The sequence below is a fragment of the Vipera berus genome, assembly GCF_964194415.1.
Source record: "Vipera berus genome assembly, chromosome: 4".
Lineage (NCBI taxonomy): Eukaryota > Metazoa > Chordata > Lepidosauria > Squamata > Viperidae > Vipera > Vipera berus.
The window spans coordinates 101,092,652-101,112,366 of NC_138206.1; the positions used below are offsets into that span (position 1 = coordinate 101,092,652).

General features: G+C 40.3%; 1 protein-coding gene across 1 annotated transcript in view; it reads right to left on the reverse strand.

Annotated features, from left to right (window-relative positions):
• Nucleotides 1-19,715, reverse strand: part of GPC6 (glypican 6) — a gene marked incomplete at its 3' end in the record, with an annotated part of 887,239 nt that overhangs the window by 213,906 nt on the left and 653,618 nt on the right. The window contains exon 4 of the mRNA XM_081327646.1: nt 13,375-13,540. Coding sequence (XP_081183772.1) covers nt 13,375-13,540 — 166 coding nt within the window. The remainder of the gene's footprint in view (nt 1-13,374; nt 13,541-19,715) is intronic.

Sequence of the window (19,715 nt, forward strand, 5' to 3'; positions counted from 1 at the left end):
AAAACTTACTCTCCAGCAGCACAACCGTAGCCCTTTTTAACGAACAGCTGCCCTTATGTCTCGCCTGTGATGCCTCCCCGTACGGCATCGGAGCGGTCCTAAGCCATTTAACTACAGAAGGAATACAGACCCCTATAGCGTTCTATTCGAGAACGTTGTCAAAACCTGAGCGGAATTACGCTCAAATCGATAAAGAGGCTCTAGCTATAGTGGCCAGCGTAAAAAAATTTCATGATTACCTGTATGGTCGACCATTTACTATTTATACTGACCATAAGCCCCTATTAGGACTCTTTACAGTAAACAGGCTAACACCACAAATATTATCTCCCCGCATCCTGAGATGGTCTACATTTCTATCAGCCTATTCATACAAACTAGAATACAGGCCAGGGAAAACCATGGGCCATGCAGACGGCCTGAGCAGACTGCCGCAGCCAATTGTTGACCCAGACCCAGCACCAGCTGGAAGGATACTGGCTATCTCAGAACTGCCAGAATGCCCCTTAACTGTCAAAGATATCTCCGCAGCTACCGCGGGAGACAAAATCCTAGGCAGAGTCCTAGGCTATGTCACAACGGGCTGGCAATATGCACCCCAGGAACCACAATTCCAACCTTACTTCTTAAAACAAAAGGAATTATCCACCCATCAGGGATGTCTTTTATGGGGCTGCAGAGTAATCATCCCTGACAAACACAGGCTTAAGGTGCTAGATAGCCTCCACGAAGGGCACCCGGGCACCGTCAAAATGAAGGCTCTGGCCAGGAGCTATGTGTGGTGGCCAGGTATAGACAAACACATTGAGGCACACGTAGCTGGCTGCTATTCCTGCCAGCTAGCTAGAGCAGCTCAGCCACAGGCGCCCGTACATAGATGGGAAACGACAAAGTCACCTTGGTCCCGCATTCATATAGATTATGCAGGTCCGTTCCAGGGACAATCGTTCCTAATTGTCGTAGACAGCTTTTCAAAATGGCTTGAAGTGGCGCCGGTAGCCAATACAACCTCCTCGGCCACTATACAAGTTTTAAGGGGATTATTCGCCACACACGGCCTCCCTGATGTTATAGTTTCCGATAACGGGCCCCAATTTACCTCCTACGAATTCCAGAGTTTCACAACGGCGAACTCTATTAGGCACACCACCTCGGCTCCCTTTCACCCATCCTCGAACGGCTTGGCAGAGGTGATGGTAAAATCAACCAAGGAGGCCCTGCGCAAGATCATCTCCGGCAACTGGCACCAACGACTGGCACAATTTCTTCTCTCCCAACACACCACGCCTTGCACAACTACCGGAAAGTCCCCAGCAGAGCTTCGCTGGGGCAAAAGATTGACCACCAGACTGGACCGTCTCCACCCAGACAGATCCCCTTCAGACCCAGACCTACCCCTCCATCATAGAACTCTCACCACTGGGCAAGCTGTCTGGGCGAGAAACTACGGGGGAGGAAACAAATGGACACAAGGGGTGGTCATCGAACAAACAGGCCCTTTGTCTTACATCATTGACATCGGACAAAATATACACATCCGCAGACACATAGACCAACTACGCCAACGCAGTCCTCAAACTATAGGGGGAAGGGGTGACGACGAAATACCGACAGAAGCACCGGCGCAAAGACTGGCACGACAGGACTTCCCTGATCGGAGCATACCAGTGCAACACCCCACTCCAATTTACGCAGATCCTGCAGAGCCAAACCCCCCACCCCCGGAACCGACCCAAGAGGCGCCAAGAGAACCAGAACATACTACCGAGGCTACCCCCCGGCGCTCCGAGAGATTAAAGAAACCTCCCACATACCTGAAAGACTATGAATGGGGAAAACCAAAGAAGAAACAGTTGGGGTAAAATCAACTCATTCAGAGGGAGGGGGAAGGGGTGTTGTGTATTACTAATTGTTATTTACTTTAGTTAAACAGAAGTTACAGAACTGAGGTAAAACCGCGGCAGCTTTTGACAGCTGTCAAAAGCTGCCGGACGAAACCGCGCAAGCGCCAACCACTGACAGTTCAACACGCGCTACAGATGACAGCTCCGAGCTGTCAAAACCGGACGAACCCGATTGGCGGCGACCACGGCGCGGGAGCAGACTCACCCCTGATTGGTCAATCCGCCGGCAGCTGTCAGTATAAATAGATGTCATGTTCCCTTGTTCCTTGCCTGGTTCAGAATAAAAAGTTAAACTGTTAACTTGCTGTCTCGCCTGCTTCTTAGCTAAAGCACATTTGATAAAGTAGACCACTTGATAAGATAGAAAAATGTGGGTTAGACAGTATCACCACCAGATGGATTCGTAGCTGGCTGACTGGCCATAATCAGCGTGTGGTCCTCAATGGAACTGCATCTACGTGGAGGGAAGTGTGTAGTGGGTGCCCCAGGGCTCTGTTCTGGGCTTAGTGCTCTTCAACATCTTCATCAATTTGGATGGGGGGATAGATGGGGAACTCATCAAATTTGCCAATGACACCAAGCTGGCAGGAGTAGCCAACACTCCAGAAGATAGGTTTTAGATACAGAAGGATCTTGACAGACTTGAGCATTGGGTGCTATCTAACAAAATGAAATTCAATGGTGAAAAAAAGTAAGGTTCTACATTTAGGCAAGAAAAACCAAATGCACCACTCATTTCAATGATGAACTATAAATATTCTCATTTATTCCTAGCAGATTGTTGCCTAGGCTGCAGATCTTCCTTTTGTCTAACAGGATCATTCCCACATACTATCACACTCTCCCTCATCAAGGGCCTGGGTGTAGAGCCAGGTTTTCATGGATCTATTATCATATTACTTATGACCATTTTTCTCACTGGCCAGGAGCCATCCTGATCTTGGGGGAACCTCATTCCAGAGGGTAGGTATTAGAAATTCTGTATATAGTCCTATAGAACAACCGTGCACAGTCCACATATGCTTTTCTGTTTAACTGGCCAAATGGGTGTCCTGAAGAAAAGCTACTAAGTGGCCTTGATCTGGTGCGGTTCCTTAATCCTGCCCACCTAAGCTTTTCAAAATTGCTTGATATAGGTTTGTTCTGTTAAGATTGTGGGTGACAAAACTATATGTCCAGAGGTTCCATATGTATATATGGGAAAACATACAGGAGAGAGGGGGGAGGGGGGAGAGAGAGAGAAAGAGAGAGACAAAGAGAGAAAGAGAGAGAGAGAGAGACAAAGAGAGAGAGAGACAAAGAGAGAATGAGAATGAATCTCCATATGATGCCAAGTTCTAATATTTTGCTATAGATTTTCTTCAACATAAAAGCAAAATGATCTGGAGGGAGTGGAGGTGGGAGTAAGAGCTGAAACTCTTCTTCAATAAAAATAATCTGATATGGCTACAGATTTTGCTCGCTGTGACTGACAATAGAACATGGCAAATGTGACAGTTGAAATCATCCTGGGAGAACCATGCAGAGTGAAAAATGCAAGGCGTATTTCTGGGTCTACAATTCTTCCAATGTAAATGGTTTTATTATTTTTGTTCTTTGTGTTTTATCTTTGTGCTTACTTTTTAAGACATCAGACATTTGTACATGGGAGACCCAAACTGCAACTCTCTACACCTACAAATAAACCCCTCTGAATGGAACCTTAATTCCTTTTTTTTTTAACCTTCTAGGCATCTTGTACAGAGGAAGAGCATGTCTTTTAGTTGCACCAAAAAGGCAACAGTACTGATTTCCAAACTGCACACAACAAGGTGGAAGATCTAAACATTTGGGCTGAAATTCAGAGGCAATTTAGTATAGGGTTTTTTTTTACAAGTATGATCGTTACAAAATCAGATTGCATGGAAATTCAGTGGAGGAATAAAAATGTTACCTCGAACAGCAGGATATAGTATGAATTTGCTTTTCAGGTTCTAAGACTGCCTCCCTCAAACAAGTGGTGGTTGCAATCAGAAGCAGGTACAGAAACTTATCAGGATGTCATATTTTCTTAAAAGAGCTTAAATTGAATTAAATCTGGAGGATTCCAGGAAACCTATTTTCAACATATCCAGGATTTGCAAAGGTTGATCCTTATGACTTGGACAAATCAACTTCTTTCATATGCTAGGAATGAAAATATAAAAAAAATAAATAAAATAAATAGGGGAGGTGGGGCTGATTCTAAGGTAGTGTTTCTCAACCATGGCCACTTTAAAATGCATGAACTCCAACTCCCAGAATTCCTCAGACAGCCATTTTCTAAGGTTAGTCTTCTATTCTCATTTTGAATTCAGGAGAGCAGCCATTTACACTGGAAGTCTAGCATTCCTTACTGTTGCCTCCTTGGGATCATTTATAATGTTAATTACACTGGCTTTACTAGATAAGAAAATGGATTTTAAAAATATTAAACCACTGTAGTGTGTGGTAGTCATAAAGATGTTAGATTAGGCCTGGGGAGACTGAAGTTCAAATCCATACACAGCCACAGAAATATATTGGGGGATTTTGAGCCACGTGACCTCTCTTAATGCAACCAAATCCACATGGCGGCGGAGGAAGGGCAGCGGAGAAGACTTTTTGAGCTTCTAATGCAAGCTAGGCTCAAATTGAACAAATGGAATAAACAAAAAAAAAATGGCATTACAGCCAAATATTACTTTGAAGTATTCTTTGTAGAAGCCATGAAAGAAAAAAAGAAAGTAAAGGGCAGGACTTGTGAATATTTGTAGTGCCACTAAAATTCCTTTTATGCAAAATATGTTTCTTTCAAGCATCTGCAGTTCAAAATTTCTGCAGTTTCCAAGAGAAAATTGTTTAACTTTTAGCTTATTTCAGCCATGAAAAACATACTTAAACTGGCCTGCTGCTTTTCTGAATTTTGAGATGTATTCTACTGTGTTGAAACATACATATATGTCAGATAATGTAGAAGGATGTTTGAATTGGGCTTATTAAAGACATTCATTGAAAAACTGAGAAGAACATTGACTTACCCAATTATGGCCTGTGCTGTCTATGCATTGATGCTCAGAGAATCAGAAATAAACAGGATAAGATTGAGCTTCTAATGCAAGACAGCAAAAGTATTTGAAAAGACACAACAGAGACCTGATTGGAATAATTGGACCATGACTGGGATGTAGCAACTGATAGATACAATTCTGTCAAAATAAGCAGAAGTGTTAGAAATGGAAGAGTACAACCGCATCTTAAAGTATTCATTCCTTAAAAAAACACCTAAACTATCTAAGCAGTAGTGTTAAAATAATGGAGGAATAAATATAAGCAATGTCATTGTTGAACCTCTACTACTGTTGCTGAATCAAGAAGATGTGGATGATGTTTTCCAAAAGCTGGTAGCTAATATTTTGAAGAGGCATAACATAGTAGCAATAGGGACTTAATGTCTGAGAAATGATCTCTATCAAGTATGGTCATTCCAAGAATCTTGAATTATGGACAATTTTGTTCTAGATGAGATCAGAGCATCAGCTCTTCAAGTATTGATATTAACTAGAGCCTTAAAGTAATCTGGAAGTGCTCCAGAATTTACACAAGAACTGACCCCCTCTAGATTTCTCTAAAATAGGCCAATCTCTTTCTGGCTTCTATCCAAAGCTGAAGAAAAGCTGTTTTAGCCATCAAAATCCCATTCACTTTAACAAGTGGATTTTTAAAAGCTGTAGCAAGGTCTAATTAGAGTAGCATCTGACTTTATTTGGGTTGGAAAACTCAGCAGACATGGATCTGAAAGAGCTTGGAAGACCACTAGAGAATATCAGGACTGCAAATTAGATTTAGAGGGCAAAAAAAGTGTATTTTTGCTGAGATTATTGGGCATATTTGGCCATGAAGTCACTAAGAATCAAACTGAAAACTATCTTTCCACTAGCAAACAAACTTGCCCTTTAAGAGTTTGCGGACAAGTAATAAAAACATTGACTGGTATATTTAGAAATTAAATCAGAAATTGGCAAATTGAGGCTGCGAGCTAGAGGAAATCCTAAAATTACTTTATTAATCCCAAGCAAATCCTGCCAAATTCACATTCTCTCTCTCTCTCTCTCTCTCTCTCTCTCTCTCTCTCTCTCTCTCTCTCTCTCTCTCTCTCTCTCTGTGTGTGTGTGTGTGTGTGTGTGTGTGTGTGTTTGTATATATGCATATGGATTACATGATTAGGCACACATGCACACAAAAGATGGTGACTTTTTAGTAACTCTGAAACACATCTGAGGCAAAAACAACAAATGCACCCCCTCATTGGGATCAAAATGCACTGAACCCAAAGTTGGACCCATGAGACATAAATGCCCATAGATGTTACTTCCATCTTTGCCAGAAAAGTTACAATAATAACTCCTTCAGAAATAAATCATTTTGGGATTGGGCGGGGGTTCATAAGGCAGCCAAACTCTAGTCTCCTAATTGTCTTCCACTCTGCCAGCCTTGTTCTGCTAAAGGTTAGTCTACTTCCTTGTGAGCAGAATTGTTCAAAGCAATGTTTCTCAACCTTAGCTATTTCAAGATGTCTGGATTTTAACTCCCATAAACTTGAGTGCCCTGCATCTTAGTTACCGAGGGCCAGAAACTATGGCTTAAACAGAGAGAATTCCATTCCAGAGTAAATTACAACTTGATTTTACTTGAGGTGGTCAGCAATTTTCCTGGAGCCATACTTTTTCAGAACATGGAAAATTTCTCTGCAATGAACTACAGTTCTTTTTCTCTTTACAAATCTCTGTGGCTTTAAATGGGGATTGGAATGAAGTATTTTTATGAAAAAGGCAAAAACTTTTAAAGAGGTGGATATATTTACAGTATATATGTCGATCTCACCACTGTAAAATGTCTGAATTTTCTTCACAATTTCATCTTCTTTCCTGGATAAGTCATGTGAGAGCCAATGTGGTCTCATAGTTAAGATGACAGAAAGTCAGTTTGGTCTAGTGCAGGGGTAGGCAACCTTGGCTCTTTTATGACCTGTGGATTTCAACTCCCAGAATTCCTGAGCCAGCCATGCTGGGAGTTGAAGTCCACGAGTCATAAAAGAGCCAAGTTTGCCTACCCCTGGTCTAGTGGTTAGGGCCCCAAGCTAGAAACCAGGAGACTGTGAGTTTTAGTCCCTCCTTAAGCATGAAAATCGACTGGGTGATCTTGGGCTAGTCACTCTCTCTCAGCCGAACCCACCTCAAAGAGTTGTTGTTTTGTGGCAAATAGGAAGATGTGGGTATGATGGATACATTCACCACCTTTGTGAAAATAATAAAGGCGGGATACAAATAAAAAATAAATAAATAAAATATTAACCAAGCACTGGAGAGTCCCGGATTCAAATTCATCCTGAACCATGGGTGACTTTGGACCAATGATTTCCCCAATTACATTACTGAGATGTAGTGGGGAAAATGGTAGAGGGGCTGGGTATTTATGCTGCACTGAGCTCCAGAATGAAAGGCAAGGTACAAATCTAACAAAGAAATAAATAAGATCAAGCTGGGAACCTTCATGCCAGCAGCAGGATAAACTCTGCATTTTCTGCAGACAGAAAATATATAAGGTGGAGACTGCATGGTACCATTTGTTTTCTGAGTGATCAATCTTTGCCAATAATTAAATGAAAGCTATCTGCAAAAATTCAGGATAGTTACCACCTGTTAGGCCTTGGCACATACAATGAAGCAGAAGAAAATAAGTCTTGCTTAAACTGACTGGGAGAATAAAGATTACCACCTTTCCATAAGCACAATTAATACACCTCCCCCTGTGCCTAGTTTCCAACAGGAGCTTCAGAAGCAAATTCTGACCAATTATTCATAGCTCGGTAGTGCAGTAGAGTCTTCAGTTCAGTTCAGTTGCTGCTGTAGGAGGAAACTGCATAGAAACTTTATTATTAGAAGGAGCTTGACATTTTTCTGACAGAAATAGACTGCCTACAGTTTTGATTTTTTTTTTCAAAGTCGCCAGTAATGCCCGAAAGTATGATAAAAAGAAAATTTAATTCCTCAGGTAACTGGACAATATCACCATAACTGACATCTTTACCCTAGCAGATAAAATCTCCCTTGAATTAACCACAATTTCTGATTACTTGGACATGTGGATGTTTCTTTGGAACTATAGGAAATTAGTTTACAATAGAAGAGCATATTTGTAGCTCAGGATTGAACTATGGGGTCCTTGGTGTTCTCTGAACTTCGTTGTTTTCTTGAAGGTTCTTTCATTACCCAACCAGGTAGCATCATCAATGCTACAGGGGAGAGGGGTTGAGGATGTACCTAGTTGGGTAATGAAAATTCTGCAATAAGACAACCAAGCTCAGAGGACCTCGCAAATTATTTTCCTTTTGTCTTTTTCTATACTTCTAAACTTTCTACTCTATCCTGATATTCCTGGTCATCCAACCATTAACAGTCTTAATGTTGCTTAGCCTTTACAAGATTAAGCAAGTTTGGTTTGGAGAATTTTATATCCTTCCAACGTTCGAAGATGTATTGACCTGTATTGACAATATTTTCATGCTGTCTTCCATCTTATGACTCTGAGAAGATACATAAAATGCAAAAAATCCTAAGATATTAGAAAACAAAATACTGCAGTAGCATCAGTTGTAGCAATAAAAGGCAGAAATTTCATAAAATAGCCCACCAAGGTCTTTTCTGTATACTAATCTGTTTGTAGAAATGGCTTCCTCTTTACAAATGAATAGCTGATATAAGAGGACCATTATGAACACAGTAATGGAATATTCTAGTTTAAAATCAATTTTAAATTCCCTGTTAGTAGGATGAACTTACAATCGCTTCCTGAAATTCAGAATCATCTGTGTTGAACTGGAAACATATGCTGCATATTGTGGCATTCAATATTAGTTTATTGGTCCTTATCCAGTCAATAAAAAATCCATACTCTGTTTCACATGTTTGACACATATAGAAAAAAATAATTTGCAGACAACACCAAGCTGGCAGGAAAGGCCAACACTCCAGAAGACAGGCTTAAGATACAGGAAGATCTGGACAGACTTGAACACTAGGTGCTGTCTAACAAAATAAAATTCAATGGTGAAAAAAGTAAGGTTCTATATTTAGGTAAGAAAAACCAAATATACAGGTATAGTATAGGTGGTACCTTGCTCAATAGTAGTAACTGTGAGAGGGATCTTGGAGTCCTACTGGACAATCACTTAAACAGGAGCCAGCAGTGTGCTGCAGCTGCCAAAAAAACCAACACAGTGCTAGGCTGCATTAACAGAGGGATAGAATCAAGAGCATGTGAAGTGTTAATACTACTTTACAATGCCTTGGTAAGGCCACACTTGGAATACTGCATCCAGTTTTGGTCACCATGATGTGAAAAAGATGTTGAGAGTCTAGAAAGAGTACAGAGAAGAGCAACAAAGATGATCAGGGGACTGGAGGCTAAAACATATAAGGAATGGTTGCTGCAATTGGGTATGTCTAGTCTAATGAAGAGAAGGATGAGGGGGGACATGATAGCAGTGTTCCAATATCTCAGGGGCTGCCACAAAGAAGGAGTCAAGCTATTCTCCAAAGCACCTGAAGGCAGGACAAGAAGCAACAGATGGAAAGTAATCAAGGAGAGAAGCAACCTAGAACTAAGAAGAAACTTCCTGACAGAACAATTAATCAACCTGCCTCAACCTGCTTCCAGAAGTGGTGAATGCTCCAACATTGGAAGTTTTTAAGAAGAGACTGGACAGCCATTTGTCTGAAATAGTATAGGGTAGACATATCAAACTCATGACATCATGTGACGTCATGCAACGTATCAGAGCTTTTTCGTTATTGACGGCAATGGGGTGGGCATGGTTTCCCGGTGATGCATCCGGCCCATGGGCTGGCAGTTTGACACCATGATATAGGGTTTCCTGCCTGAGCAGGGGGTTGGACTAGATGACCTCCAAAGTCCCTTCCAACTTTATTATTATTATTATTATTATTATTATTATTATTATTATTATTATTATTATTATTATTATTATTATTATCTGCAACAAGGACCTTTAAATAATTTTTTAAAAAGGATTATATCTTGTTTATTAACACAAAAGATTTCTTTATTTAACCACTAGGTCAGCTTATTATCCATATTATATTCTTTATAAAAGGATATACTGTAGAGCTACAGAAAAAAAATCCTTAATATGCTGCCAAATGTGTAGATCACCAGGGTATTTATGGTATTTATTTGATAAGACAGAAGCACTGCCAATCATAACATCCAACAAAATATCTGCCTGACTTGCACATGTATTATTTCATCCAGCCTCAGTTTACAGTACTAAAAAGACCAGAACAAATGTCTGGAAATAACCATTTTTAGAAGAGGTAAAGGACATCTAATAGAAATGTTGCTGAACATACTTGTTTCATTATCTTATTCTCAGTGGCAATTGTATAGGCTTGGTCAGTTTGAAACTTGACCAGGTTTAAGCAGAAGCATCCATTTATTCCAGTGCCTTCATCCTTATGAGTTTTAGCTGATTCACAGATATTAGAATAACAATAATACACAATACACTGTGGAATAATTAAATCAACAACTACGAATATACAGGAGCTTGTGTTTCCATAGTCAGTCCCAAAGGCCTTCTGTAAAAGCTAGGAACAGTATTTACCAGCCTCTGGAAGGTCATGATACCTGGGGGGGGGGTCATTCTTGTGCAAGAGACAGGCTGTTCTCTTCCAATGCACTTTGAGTAGGTGAGGACTCCTAGATATGGCTGTCCAGATTGGATGGGCAGAATTTATATGGAAAAGGTGGTATCATGGATCCCCAAGTCCTGAGACCACATGTGTTACATTTGGAAACATACTGGCAAGCAGTGCAGTTTCCACAGCATTGGTATTGTTGTGTAGTGGACTCTTGGGAAGCAGGAGGCGAGACGAGAGGGTTCAAACAGGAACATTGCTTTATTTTAGTAACAAGAACAGAACTGAGAACAGAGGCTTCTACGCAGCTACTTATACGGTTGGCCACTAGGCAGTGGCCAATAGGTTTGAAGGAACCTATTCCCACCCCAGAGCCAACCAATGATTGTCCTGGAGACTGCATGTCTGGGCAGCCAGCGACCATTACACAGAGACCCTAATTAAGCAATCTCAAGCAGCATTCAAAGACACGTGAAAACACTTCAAGTAAAAGGCCCAATACATTACAGGTATAACATGGAAGTAGTATGTCTGGATACAAAGAACATGGATTGCTACATTCTGGACCAGCTCAAGTTTCCCTGTGGTTCCCAACAGTGATTTAGAACCTCTTATTTGGTTCCTGCTTCCTGCAGAGTGGTTATTCCAATTAACTCTACAAGTCATGAGAAAAAGATCTGTGCATGAAAAGAGATTGATGGAGATGTTCCCAGAACCAATACTATCTCAACTGCTGCAAGAGTAGTGTGTAGTCAGCAGTGTCATCAGGCCAACAATAAACCCATCCTGAATAAATTTCCTGACAGTGAGAACAATTGATCAGTGGAATGGTTTGCTTCCAAGAGTTGTGGGTGCTCCATCACTCTTTTCAAGAAGAGATTGGACAACCGTTTGCCTCAAATGCAAAGGATTTCTTTCTCGTACAGGAGGTTGACTAGAAGGCTTCCAAGGCCCCTTCCAGCTCTGTTATTCTACATTCCATGTTTTATGAGATAGACTCTAATAAGAGAATCTTAAAAGCCTGAGTGTGTTTTACAGATAGTCCTCAACTTACAACAGTTTATTTAGTGATTGTTCAGAGTTACAACGGCACTGAAAAAAGTGACTTGACCGCTTTTCACAGTTATGACCATTGCAACATCCCCATGGTCACATGATCAAAAGTTGGTTGCTAGGCAACTGGCATGTATTTATGGTGTTTGCAGAGTCCCAAGGTCATGTGATCACCTTTTGCGACCTTCTGTTAAGCTAAGTCAATGGGGAAGCCAGATTTACTTAACAACCATGTCACCAACTTAGCAACTGCAGTGATTCACTTCACAACTGTGGCAAGGAAGGTTGCAAAATGGGGCAAAATTCACTTAACAACTGTCTTGCTTAGCAACATAAATTTTGAGCTCAATTGTGATCGTAAGTCAACCTATAAATATAGTCCTTGCTTAACTATGGTAATTGGGATTGGAAGAAACAGCTCTCGAAATTCTTGACACTGGAAGTTCAAAATGGTTCATCTGGCAATAATTGAGAAAGCAAACAAGTTGTGTATTCTGTTGACAGAGTTTAATGGGGGTGGCCTAAATATCAAATAATTATATGCATTTTTTAAAAAAGAATCCTTATTGTAAATATTAATTCTTTTAATATTCTTTGTGTTTCCTCACTATGTTTCTCTTACTTCTTTTTACATCCCTCAATGATTCCTAAATATGTAAGATCATATTCTTCTTGGTTTTTTTTGTAGACTAAACAAATTCTCCTGTGCTACATATTTGTGTGTATGTTTATCCTTCTGCCGTATTGCTAATTATTGTATATTTATTTCATTCCAAGGTACTAGAAAAAGGAAAAAAAATAGATAGATACTTCAAGAGAATTAATTTTTATTTATGTCCCTGAAAGGGAATGGAAACCAGTCAAAACAGCTCATCCATTTGAGATTTCTTTACAATGGAAAACTCTGTTTCATGAGTCTTTTCTTAAATGTGTCAGGAATAGATGTATGTAGTTGGATGAAGGGCATATTCACATAATCCTTTTTTTTCTTTTTAATCTTTTGTCTTATTGTGATGACATTCTGTTGCTTTGCAGTGGAGCCATTTCCCTCTCATCCAGGGTCCCTGGACTATAGGTAGATTTCATATATTGGGGGGGGGCGCCCTTCCAAACTCTTCTGTGAATTACAGCAGATCACACAACTGTCTGAAAGTGGAAATGAGATCCATTCTTCCCCTTGCCCAGAAGGAATAAATTTGGAATATTTTAAAATATTCCTTATAAGATCTTTTTTTGCTTGTCACAATAATGGATCTTTGCCAATTTGCAATCACACTGGATTTGGGCAAAGAAGAGAGCAAGGACTATGCAGTCTTTATTCTTGCATCTGGCAGACAAACATGAAACTTTAATGTGAAATGCACAGAATTTAGTCGTTGTTGCTCCCTTCTTCCCCTCCCTTCCCCTTGACCTTCTGCCTCCTATGGAATCAGAAATGCAGCTTTCACCTTTCGAGAATGCTTCACACCAACTGGGGTGGAATTTTGCTTACAAACCTTGACATCCCACAAAGAGAGATTTCATGAGAACAGCTCCCAGGTGGAGCCAGAGAAATTTTGATCAAAGCATGTGAATGACAGCTGAAGGAAGGCATTCTGTCAACATGTCCTATTTTTCCACCTGGCAAATACTGTTTGAATGCATCAGAAAGTTTGACAGATTACTTTGCTCACCTCCTCACGTTCACCCCCCCCCCTTACCTACGAAGAGATTCCACTCGGTATCCAGATCCGCTTGGTTTGCAAGGCAGCCCTTCATTACGTTGAGGCAATAGTTATTGCAAGGTTTTACAGTGGGCAGACCACGGCAATAAGGGCAGTACAGCATCTTCATTAATGCACGGATGCATCCTGGGGTGGGACTCACCTGTAGAGTTGAAAGGGACAAAAAGTTGAAAGGTAAAATAAGCAGCCTCTGTTCCCTAGCTGGATAAACTAAACAAACCCTGACAACCTTCATTTCTCCACTAGTACAAGTAGTCCTCGACTTATGAGCACAACTGAGCCCAAAATTTCTGTTGCTAAATGAGAAATTGGTTAAGTGAGTTTTGCCCCTTTTTCCACATTTGTTAAGTGAATCACTGCAATTGTTAAGTTAGTAACATGGTTGTTAAGTGAATCTGGCTTCCCCACGGACTCTGCTTGTTCAGAAGGTCGCAAGAGGGGATCACATGACCCAGGGACCCTCATCATAAATATGAGTCAGTTGCCAAGCACCTGAATTTTGATCACCTGACCATGGGGATACTGCAATGGTCACAAGTGTGAAAAGTGGTCATAAGTCACTTCTTTTCAGTGTCATTGTAATTTTGAACGGTCACTAAATGAAATGTTGTAAGTCGAGGACTAATTGTATTACCACAACTGGTTCTTCATGGCAAAAACCTTAATCTTTAATACTATTTTCTTGTGACACCAATGTTTTCCGACCATCAGCTAAAATAGCACCACACAAACAGTATCTATAATATTTAAAGCTTGGTATCAGGAGTCAAAAAATACTGTGCACTTTTGTTGTTGTTATTATTAGATTTTTGACCATCAGTGGTGGAATTCAACTTGGCATGCGCCAGCGTTCTGCACCGAGAAGCAAAAGATGCAGAGATGGTTAGCAGAAAGATGGTTAGTTATCTTCTTTCTTTGTCATATAGACTTACTTTGTTAGCTTGCACATTAAAGGTAAAGGTAAAGGTTCCCCCGCACATGCGTGCTAGTCGTTTCCGACTCTAGGGACCAGTGCTCATCTCCGTTTCAAAGCCGAAGAGCCAGCGTTTGTCTGAGGACGACTCCGTGGTCATGTGGCCGGCATGACTAGATGCCAAAGGCGCACGGAACGCTGTTACCTTCCCACCGTAGTGGTCCCTATTTTTCTACTTGCATTTTTACTCACTAACATTCTCAGGCCCTTCATCTCTTCCTTACATTCTCAGTTCAGGAGCAGTTCAGATACTTATATGATTCACACTCTCTCTCCTTAAGGAGAGCACACCACAGGCTCTTAGCTGTCGATATAATAGACCTAAGCGACTTAGCCTTTCCCATCACCAGGTTATTTCCTAAATAACGTTTATCTTCATTTTCCTTTCACACAAACACCAGCCTTGAGAAAACTTGCTTATAAAAGTTCACCTCCTAACTCTACTGATTCTCTGTCCATACATTTTTTTCTGCCATATAAAATTATACATTATTCAACAGTGTGGGCAGAAACAATGGTATTGCTTGTATTTCTGTTTGCCACGCAGTTGGTGGATTGTCAATAAATCATGACTGCCCTCACTCCATCCTGATCCACGAATGTCTCAGAAATGCAGTCAATTTTGTTTGAAAAGTGGAAGATATGCTACTATCCAGTAGCCCTAATTTAGGAGACCACAGAGTGCAGTGTCCTCTTCACCTTTGACACTTTTGAATTAGTGTTATATACTGCATTATAACAATGTTGAGTTTTGCCATCTTGATGTATGGCTTTGAAAAGGAAAAAGTGCAAATATATCATTGTTGAGCTGATTAAATGTTGTACCTATATTTGTGGTTGGAAGCTCCATAAAGAAATCAACCAGGATCCCTCTTCTCCAATATCAACTTATTTTGGTTTGTGTTCACTGACTTACACAATCATCCCTTCGGCTCCATATGGCCAGTGTGTTTTTTTTTTTTTACAAATTATCTTAGAAGAAACCTGCAGACTGTTTTGCAAATGTTAGGGGGGGAAAAACCACATGCCATTTGGCAAATAATGATCTTCTAGAGAAAAGAAAGAAAATGTTGCTATTTCCTCCTTCTGTTTAAATTACATTTACTCACTGCTTGTCAAAATGTTAATTTTTCCTACTGACAATTGCTTATCTCAGTTTGTTACTTATAGTTTTGTTTTTGAATTTGCACAGAAACCTATTGCCTTTGGTTTTTCTTTCTTCCATGGAAAATAGATAGGAAATTGCCTAGACAGACATTCTGTCATTTAAACTTCAAACTTCACATAAATGTATATTTCAGTTCTGAATTTCCTGAGAAAATTTTGGCCTTCACAATTTTCAGCTGTCTTCACTTGCTGCCTCAGTTTAGTGGAGGTTATATTTTCTGCATTTTATTTCACCAAATGATTTTTTTTCAAAATAAGACTAATATGGGGGTATGGGGGGGGCTCCAAACCTAAATTACTTTCTCTGTTTCTTGATTGTGGTAACCAGAGTTTGGCCACCTACAACACCCTCAAAAGAGGGGATGGCTTGACATGGTTCTCTAATAAACATGATACCTGTTATGTACTGAGCTTTTGGAATATCACCATGTGTGTTGTTGGAGAACTAACGGTTCTCCAGCAACCCAGACAGGATGTCTCCGGTCCTGCAATTGGTCAACTTTGGGTGGCAAACATGGGTTCAATCCGATTGGTTGCTTCCAGAGGGTCTGGCTATATATTGAGGCAGGGTGACTCCAAATCCTCAGTACAGTTTCAGCTTAAATAAAGAATGAGTTTCTCTGTACTCAACTGCGTGTCTTCATTCCTGCTCATCAGAGCCCACAACATAATAATACCCATGTTTCCAAACCCTGGTTAGTTACATTTATATTTTTATTTATACACTTGGGGAAACAAATAGGTTTAAATGTGTCACATGTGAAGCAATCAAATTTTGGTTAAGTCTTACAAACTGGTTACCTATACATTTTCCTCCCTTGCAGGACAATGAAACAAATAAACCAACTATTGGTGTTGACAGCACAATTGTCTTAATGACATGTTTCTATCAATACTCTGGTAACCAGCTATCTTGTTGTATTTTGTGGTTGCACAATGGTTAATGCTTCATCTTCCATGTAGTATTTTAATTTATATTCTCCTTGATTCTTAGTGCTTGATACTTGTTTATCTTTTCAAAACTTATTTGCACATATTTCTAAAATAAATGCAAATAATAAAGGAGAAAGAACATTTTTTTCTGGTTACTTTTACTGACAGAAAAAATCAAAGAAAATGTCCCACTGGCTATGTTATTTGCTGTTTGCTGTTGATATACGCTTTTAACCCAAGGTGTAAATTCTTCTCTGGGATTTATTTTATTCAATACTGCAAGGAGAAATGATCATCACAAACTGACAAAGAGTTTTCTGCAAACCCCGCCCCCCCAATTACTGTTGCTCCCTTTCTTTTTTTAAGAACTGCCAGTTGCCAGAAGAAAAGCAAGAGGCTGTCATAAGGCTGGCAGCCTCTGCAAGAAAGCTAAGCTGAGCCTCCCTTCACTTCACTTTGTATTGCAGCCTAATTCTGCTGACTGCCAACAGTTTGATCCTGACTGGCCTTCCATCCTTCCAAGGTTGGTAAAATGAGGACCCAGATTGTTGGGGACAATAGGCTGACTAAGTAAATTGCTTAGAGAGAAGTGTAAAGCACTGTGAAGCACTGTGGGAGATGAAAATATAGTCCCCTCCTCATATAACAAGATGAGGCTGCAGCAAACCTGAGATAGGCCCCATAGTAGTGATTTAAAACAAAGCTTTAACTTGAACTCTATACTGTTTCACAATACGGACGTATTATTTGTAATCTGCTGAGCTTAGTGCAATACGAAATTGCAAAGTAGATAGTTCTATGTATATTTGGAACATGAGTATTGTAACCATGGGAAAAGAGGAACTGAACGTAGCTGATGGATGTGGGTTCCAATGTACATGGGTATATGTGGAAAATTACGTTCAGCAGAAGGTCAGCAGGGGGTCACTAAAAAGTCAGCAAAAATCAGCAGAAGTCAGCAAAAGTCAGTGGATCATCTGACAACAGTCTTAGAACGGGAAAGGGTATAAAGGGTTGGGACTGGACCTGATTGGTTTGCCATTGGCCTAAAGCTCTCCTATTGGAGTTTGATATACCACATGGTCCTCATTGCAATGGGTTATTAACGTAAGTGATGTTGCATTATTATGCTTGCTATGTTCCAAATTATTAGCAAAATAAACCTCTGAATCTTCAAGTAAGAATTATTGTTTTGTGTTGCTGTTTCTTGTCTTTTCCATTGGGTTTTTCCACAACACAGCATATAAGTCTAAGTGCTGTTGCTATTGCTATTTATCTATGTAGATATGGTACTGGACCTGCAATCATTTATTTAGTGACGATTCAAAGTTACAGTGGCGCTGAAAAAAAGTCATTTATGACCGTTTTTCATACTTACGACCATTGCAGAATCCTGTGGTCATGTGATCAAAACTTGGACACTTGGCAACTGGCATGTATTTATGATGGTTGCAGTGTCCTGGGGTTATATGATCACCTTTTTGCAACCTTCTCGCTAGCAAAGTCGATAGGGAATCCAGATTCACCGAACAACTGTGTTACTAACTTAACAACTGTAGAGAAATTGCTAAACCATTGTGACGAGAAAGTTTATAAAAAGGGACAAAATTCACTTCACTTTCTTGCTTAGCAATGGAAATTTTGGGCTCAGTTGTGGTCGTAACTACTTGTAGAGGCAACAAGTCAGACGAAGAATAGAAGAACACAAAGTAGAGAGAGTGAAGAAATAGAGAAAGATGATACCAAGGAACAAACCTGTCAAAAAGAGCTCTTGGGGCTTCTGAACAAATGGAAGGATCTCCCTGTAGTTGTTATTTATGGACCTTTGTCCAAAGAGCACCTGCCCCAGCCTCATGAATTGAGGCTCAGAGACTTTATGGGCTCTGCAAGTGAAGGGTTCCTCTTTCTCATGAAGCAAGGGCGATCAGAGGGGACTGGAAGCAACAAACTTCCTGCCAAGTGATACTGTTCTGTACCAGCCTGCTACCGGCCTTGCAGAAAAGGCAACCCCTTTACAGACGGCAAGAGGCTGGAATACGTCTGCCAAATTTATTACAAAAACAAACAAGACACGAACCAAGATACCGGAGCTTTGAAACACTATCTGAGCGGTTGCTTTCAGCAAACCAGCCCTCCCCACACAAGTCCTTTATAAAGAGTTCAGGGCGTGGCTTCTCTCTCCCTCCTTCCTAGAAGCCCCATTGCCTTCCTCTGTTTACTCCTACTTGACTGCCTCCTGCGTCGGGCGTCCTTGAACAGGGCCAGCTGTGGGTCATCTTCATCCACACTGTCAGGCTCACACAGCTGGGTCTCCATGGTGACCAAGTGGGAGGGGCCTGCCTGAGGGCTATCATCAACAAGATCTTCAACCCCCTCAGCAAGGTCTTCAACACCCCCCTCCTCCTCTGAGTCGTCCGACCCAACTGCCGAACCCACAGGCTGACCCTGAATCACAACAGATACGTGCCCTCTTCCAATTCAAATGTCAAATGTTATTTGATATAGCAATGATGCCTTAGCAGCTAAGTTAGAAAAATGAAATCACCACGACAGGACAAGATAAAAAATATATGGCTACCGAAGATTATATTCCTAAGCATCAGCAGGAATGAGTATTTTCTTCATAGAAACAGCAGCAAAACAGGCAAAATGCCTTCTGTCTCAAGAACATTGTCGTTAGTAGCTACCAAATGAAATGATTCTATAACGAGCTAACCAATATATTTTGTTCTACAAAAGAAGTGACCTATATTTTTCCCAGGCCTTTGCAGAAATAAGACAGCAAACAAATACATAGAGAGATCATTGGTCACATTTGCCCATACAGAAAAAAAAGGTAAATTACAGGGACTATTTTGAATTTGCCTTCAAGAACTTTCAACAGCATCAATTACATTCAAAATAAAACTAAAATGAACAATCCTGAATTGATAAATATTTTTTCACAGTGTAATTAAAGGAAACTTCTTATTACTTACTAACATACAATTATATGATTGGGTTGCAGTATCATAAACATTTCATTTGATTGGTAAAGGTGCTGACCTAGAAACTGGGAAACTGTGAATTCTAGTCATGCCTTAGTTACGATGGCCAAGTTTGAACCAGCATTCTCTCTTAGTCCAATTCATCTCACAGAGTTGTTATTGTGGCAAAAATATGAGGTAGGAGTATTGATTACGTTTGCTGAGTTGAGATATATATAAAAATGGGATTAAAATAATAATTTCCATGGGCTGTGAAT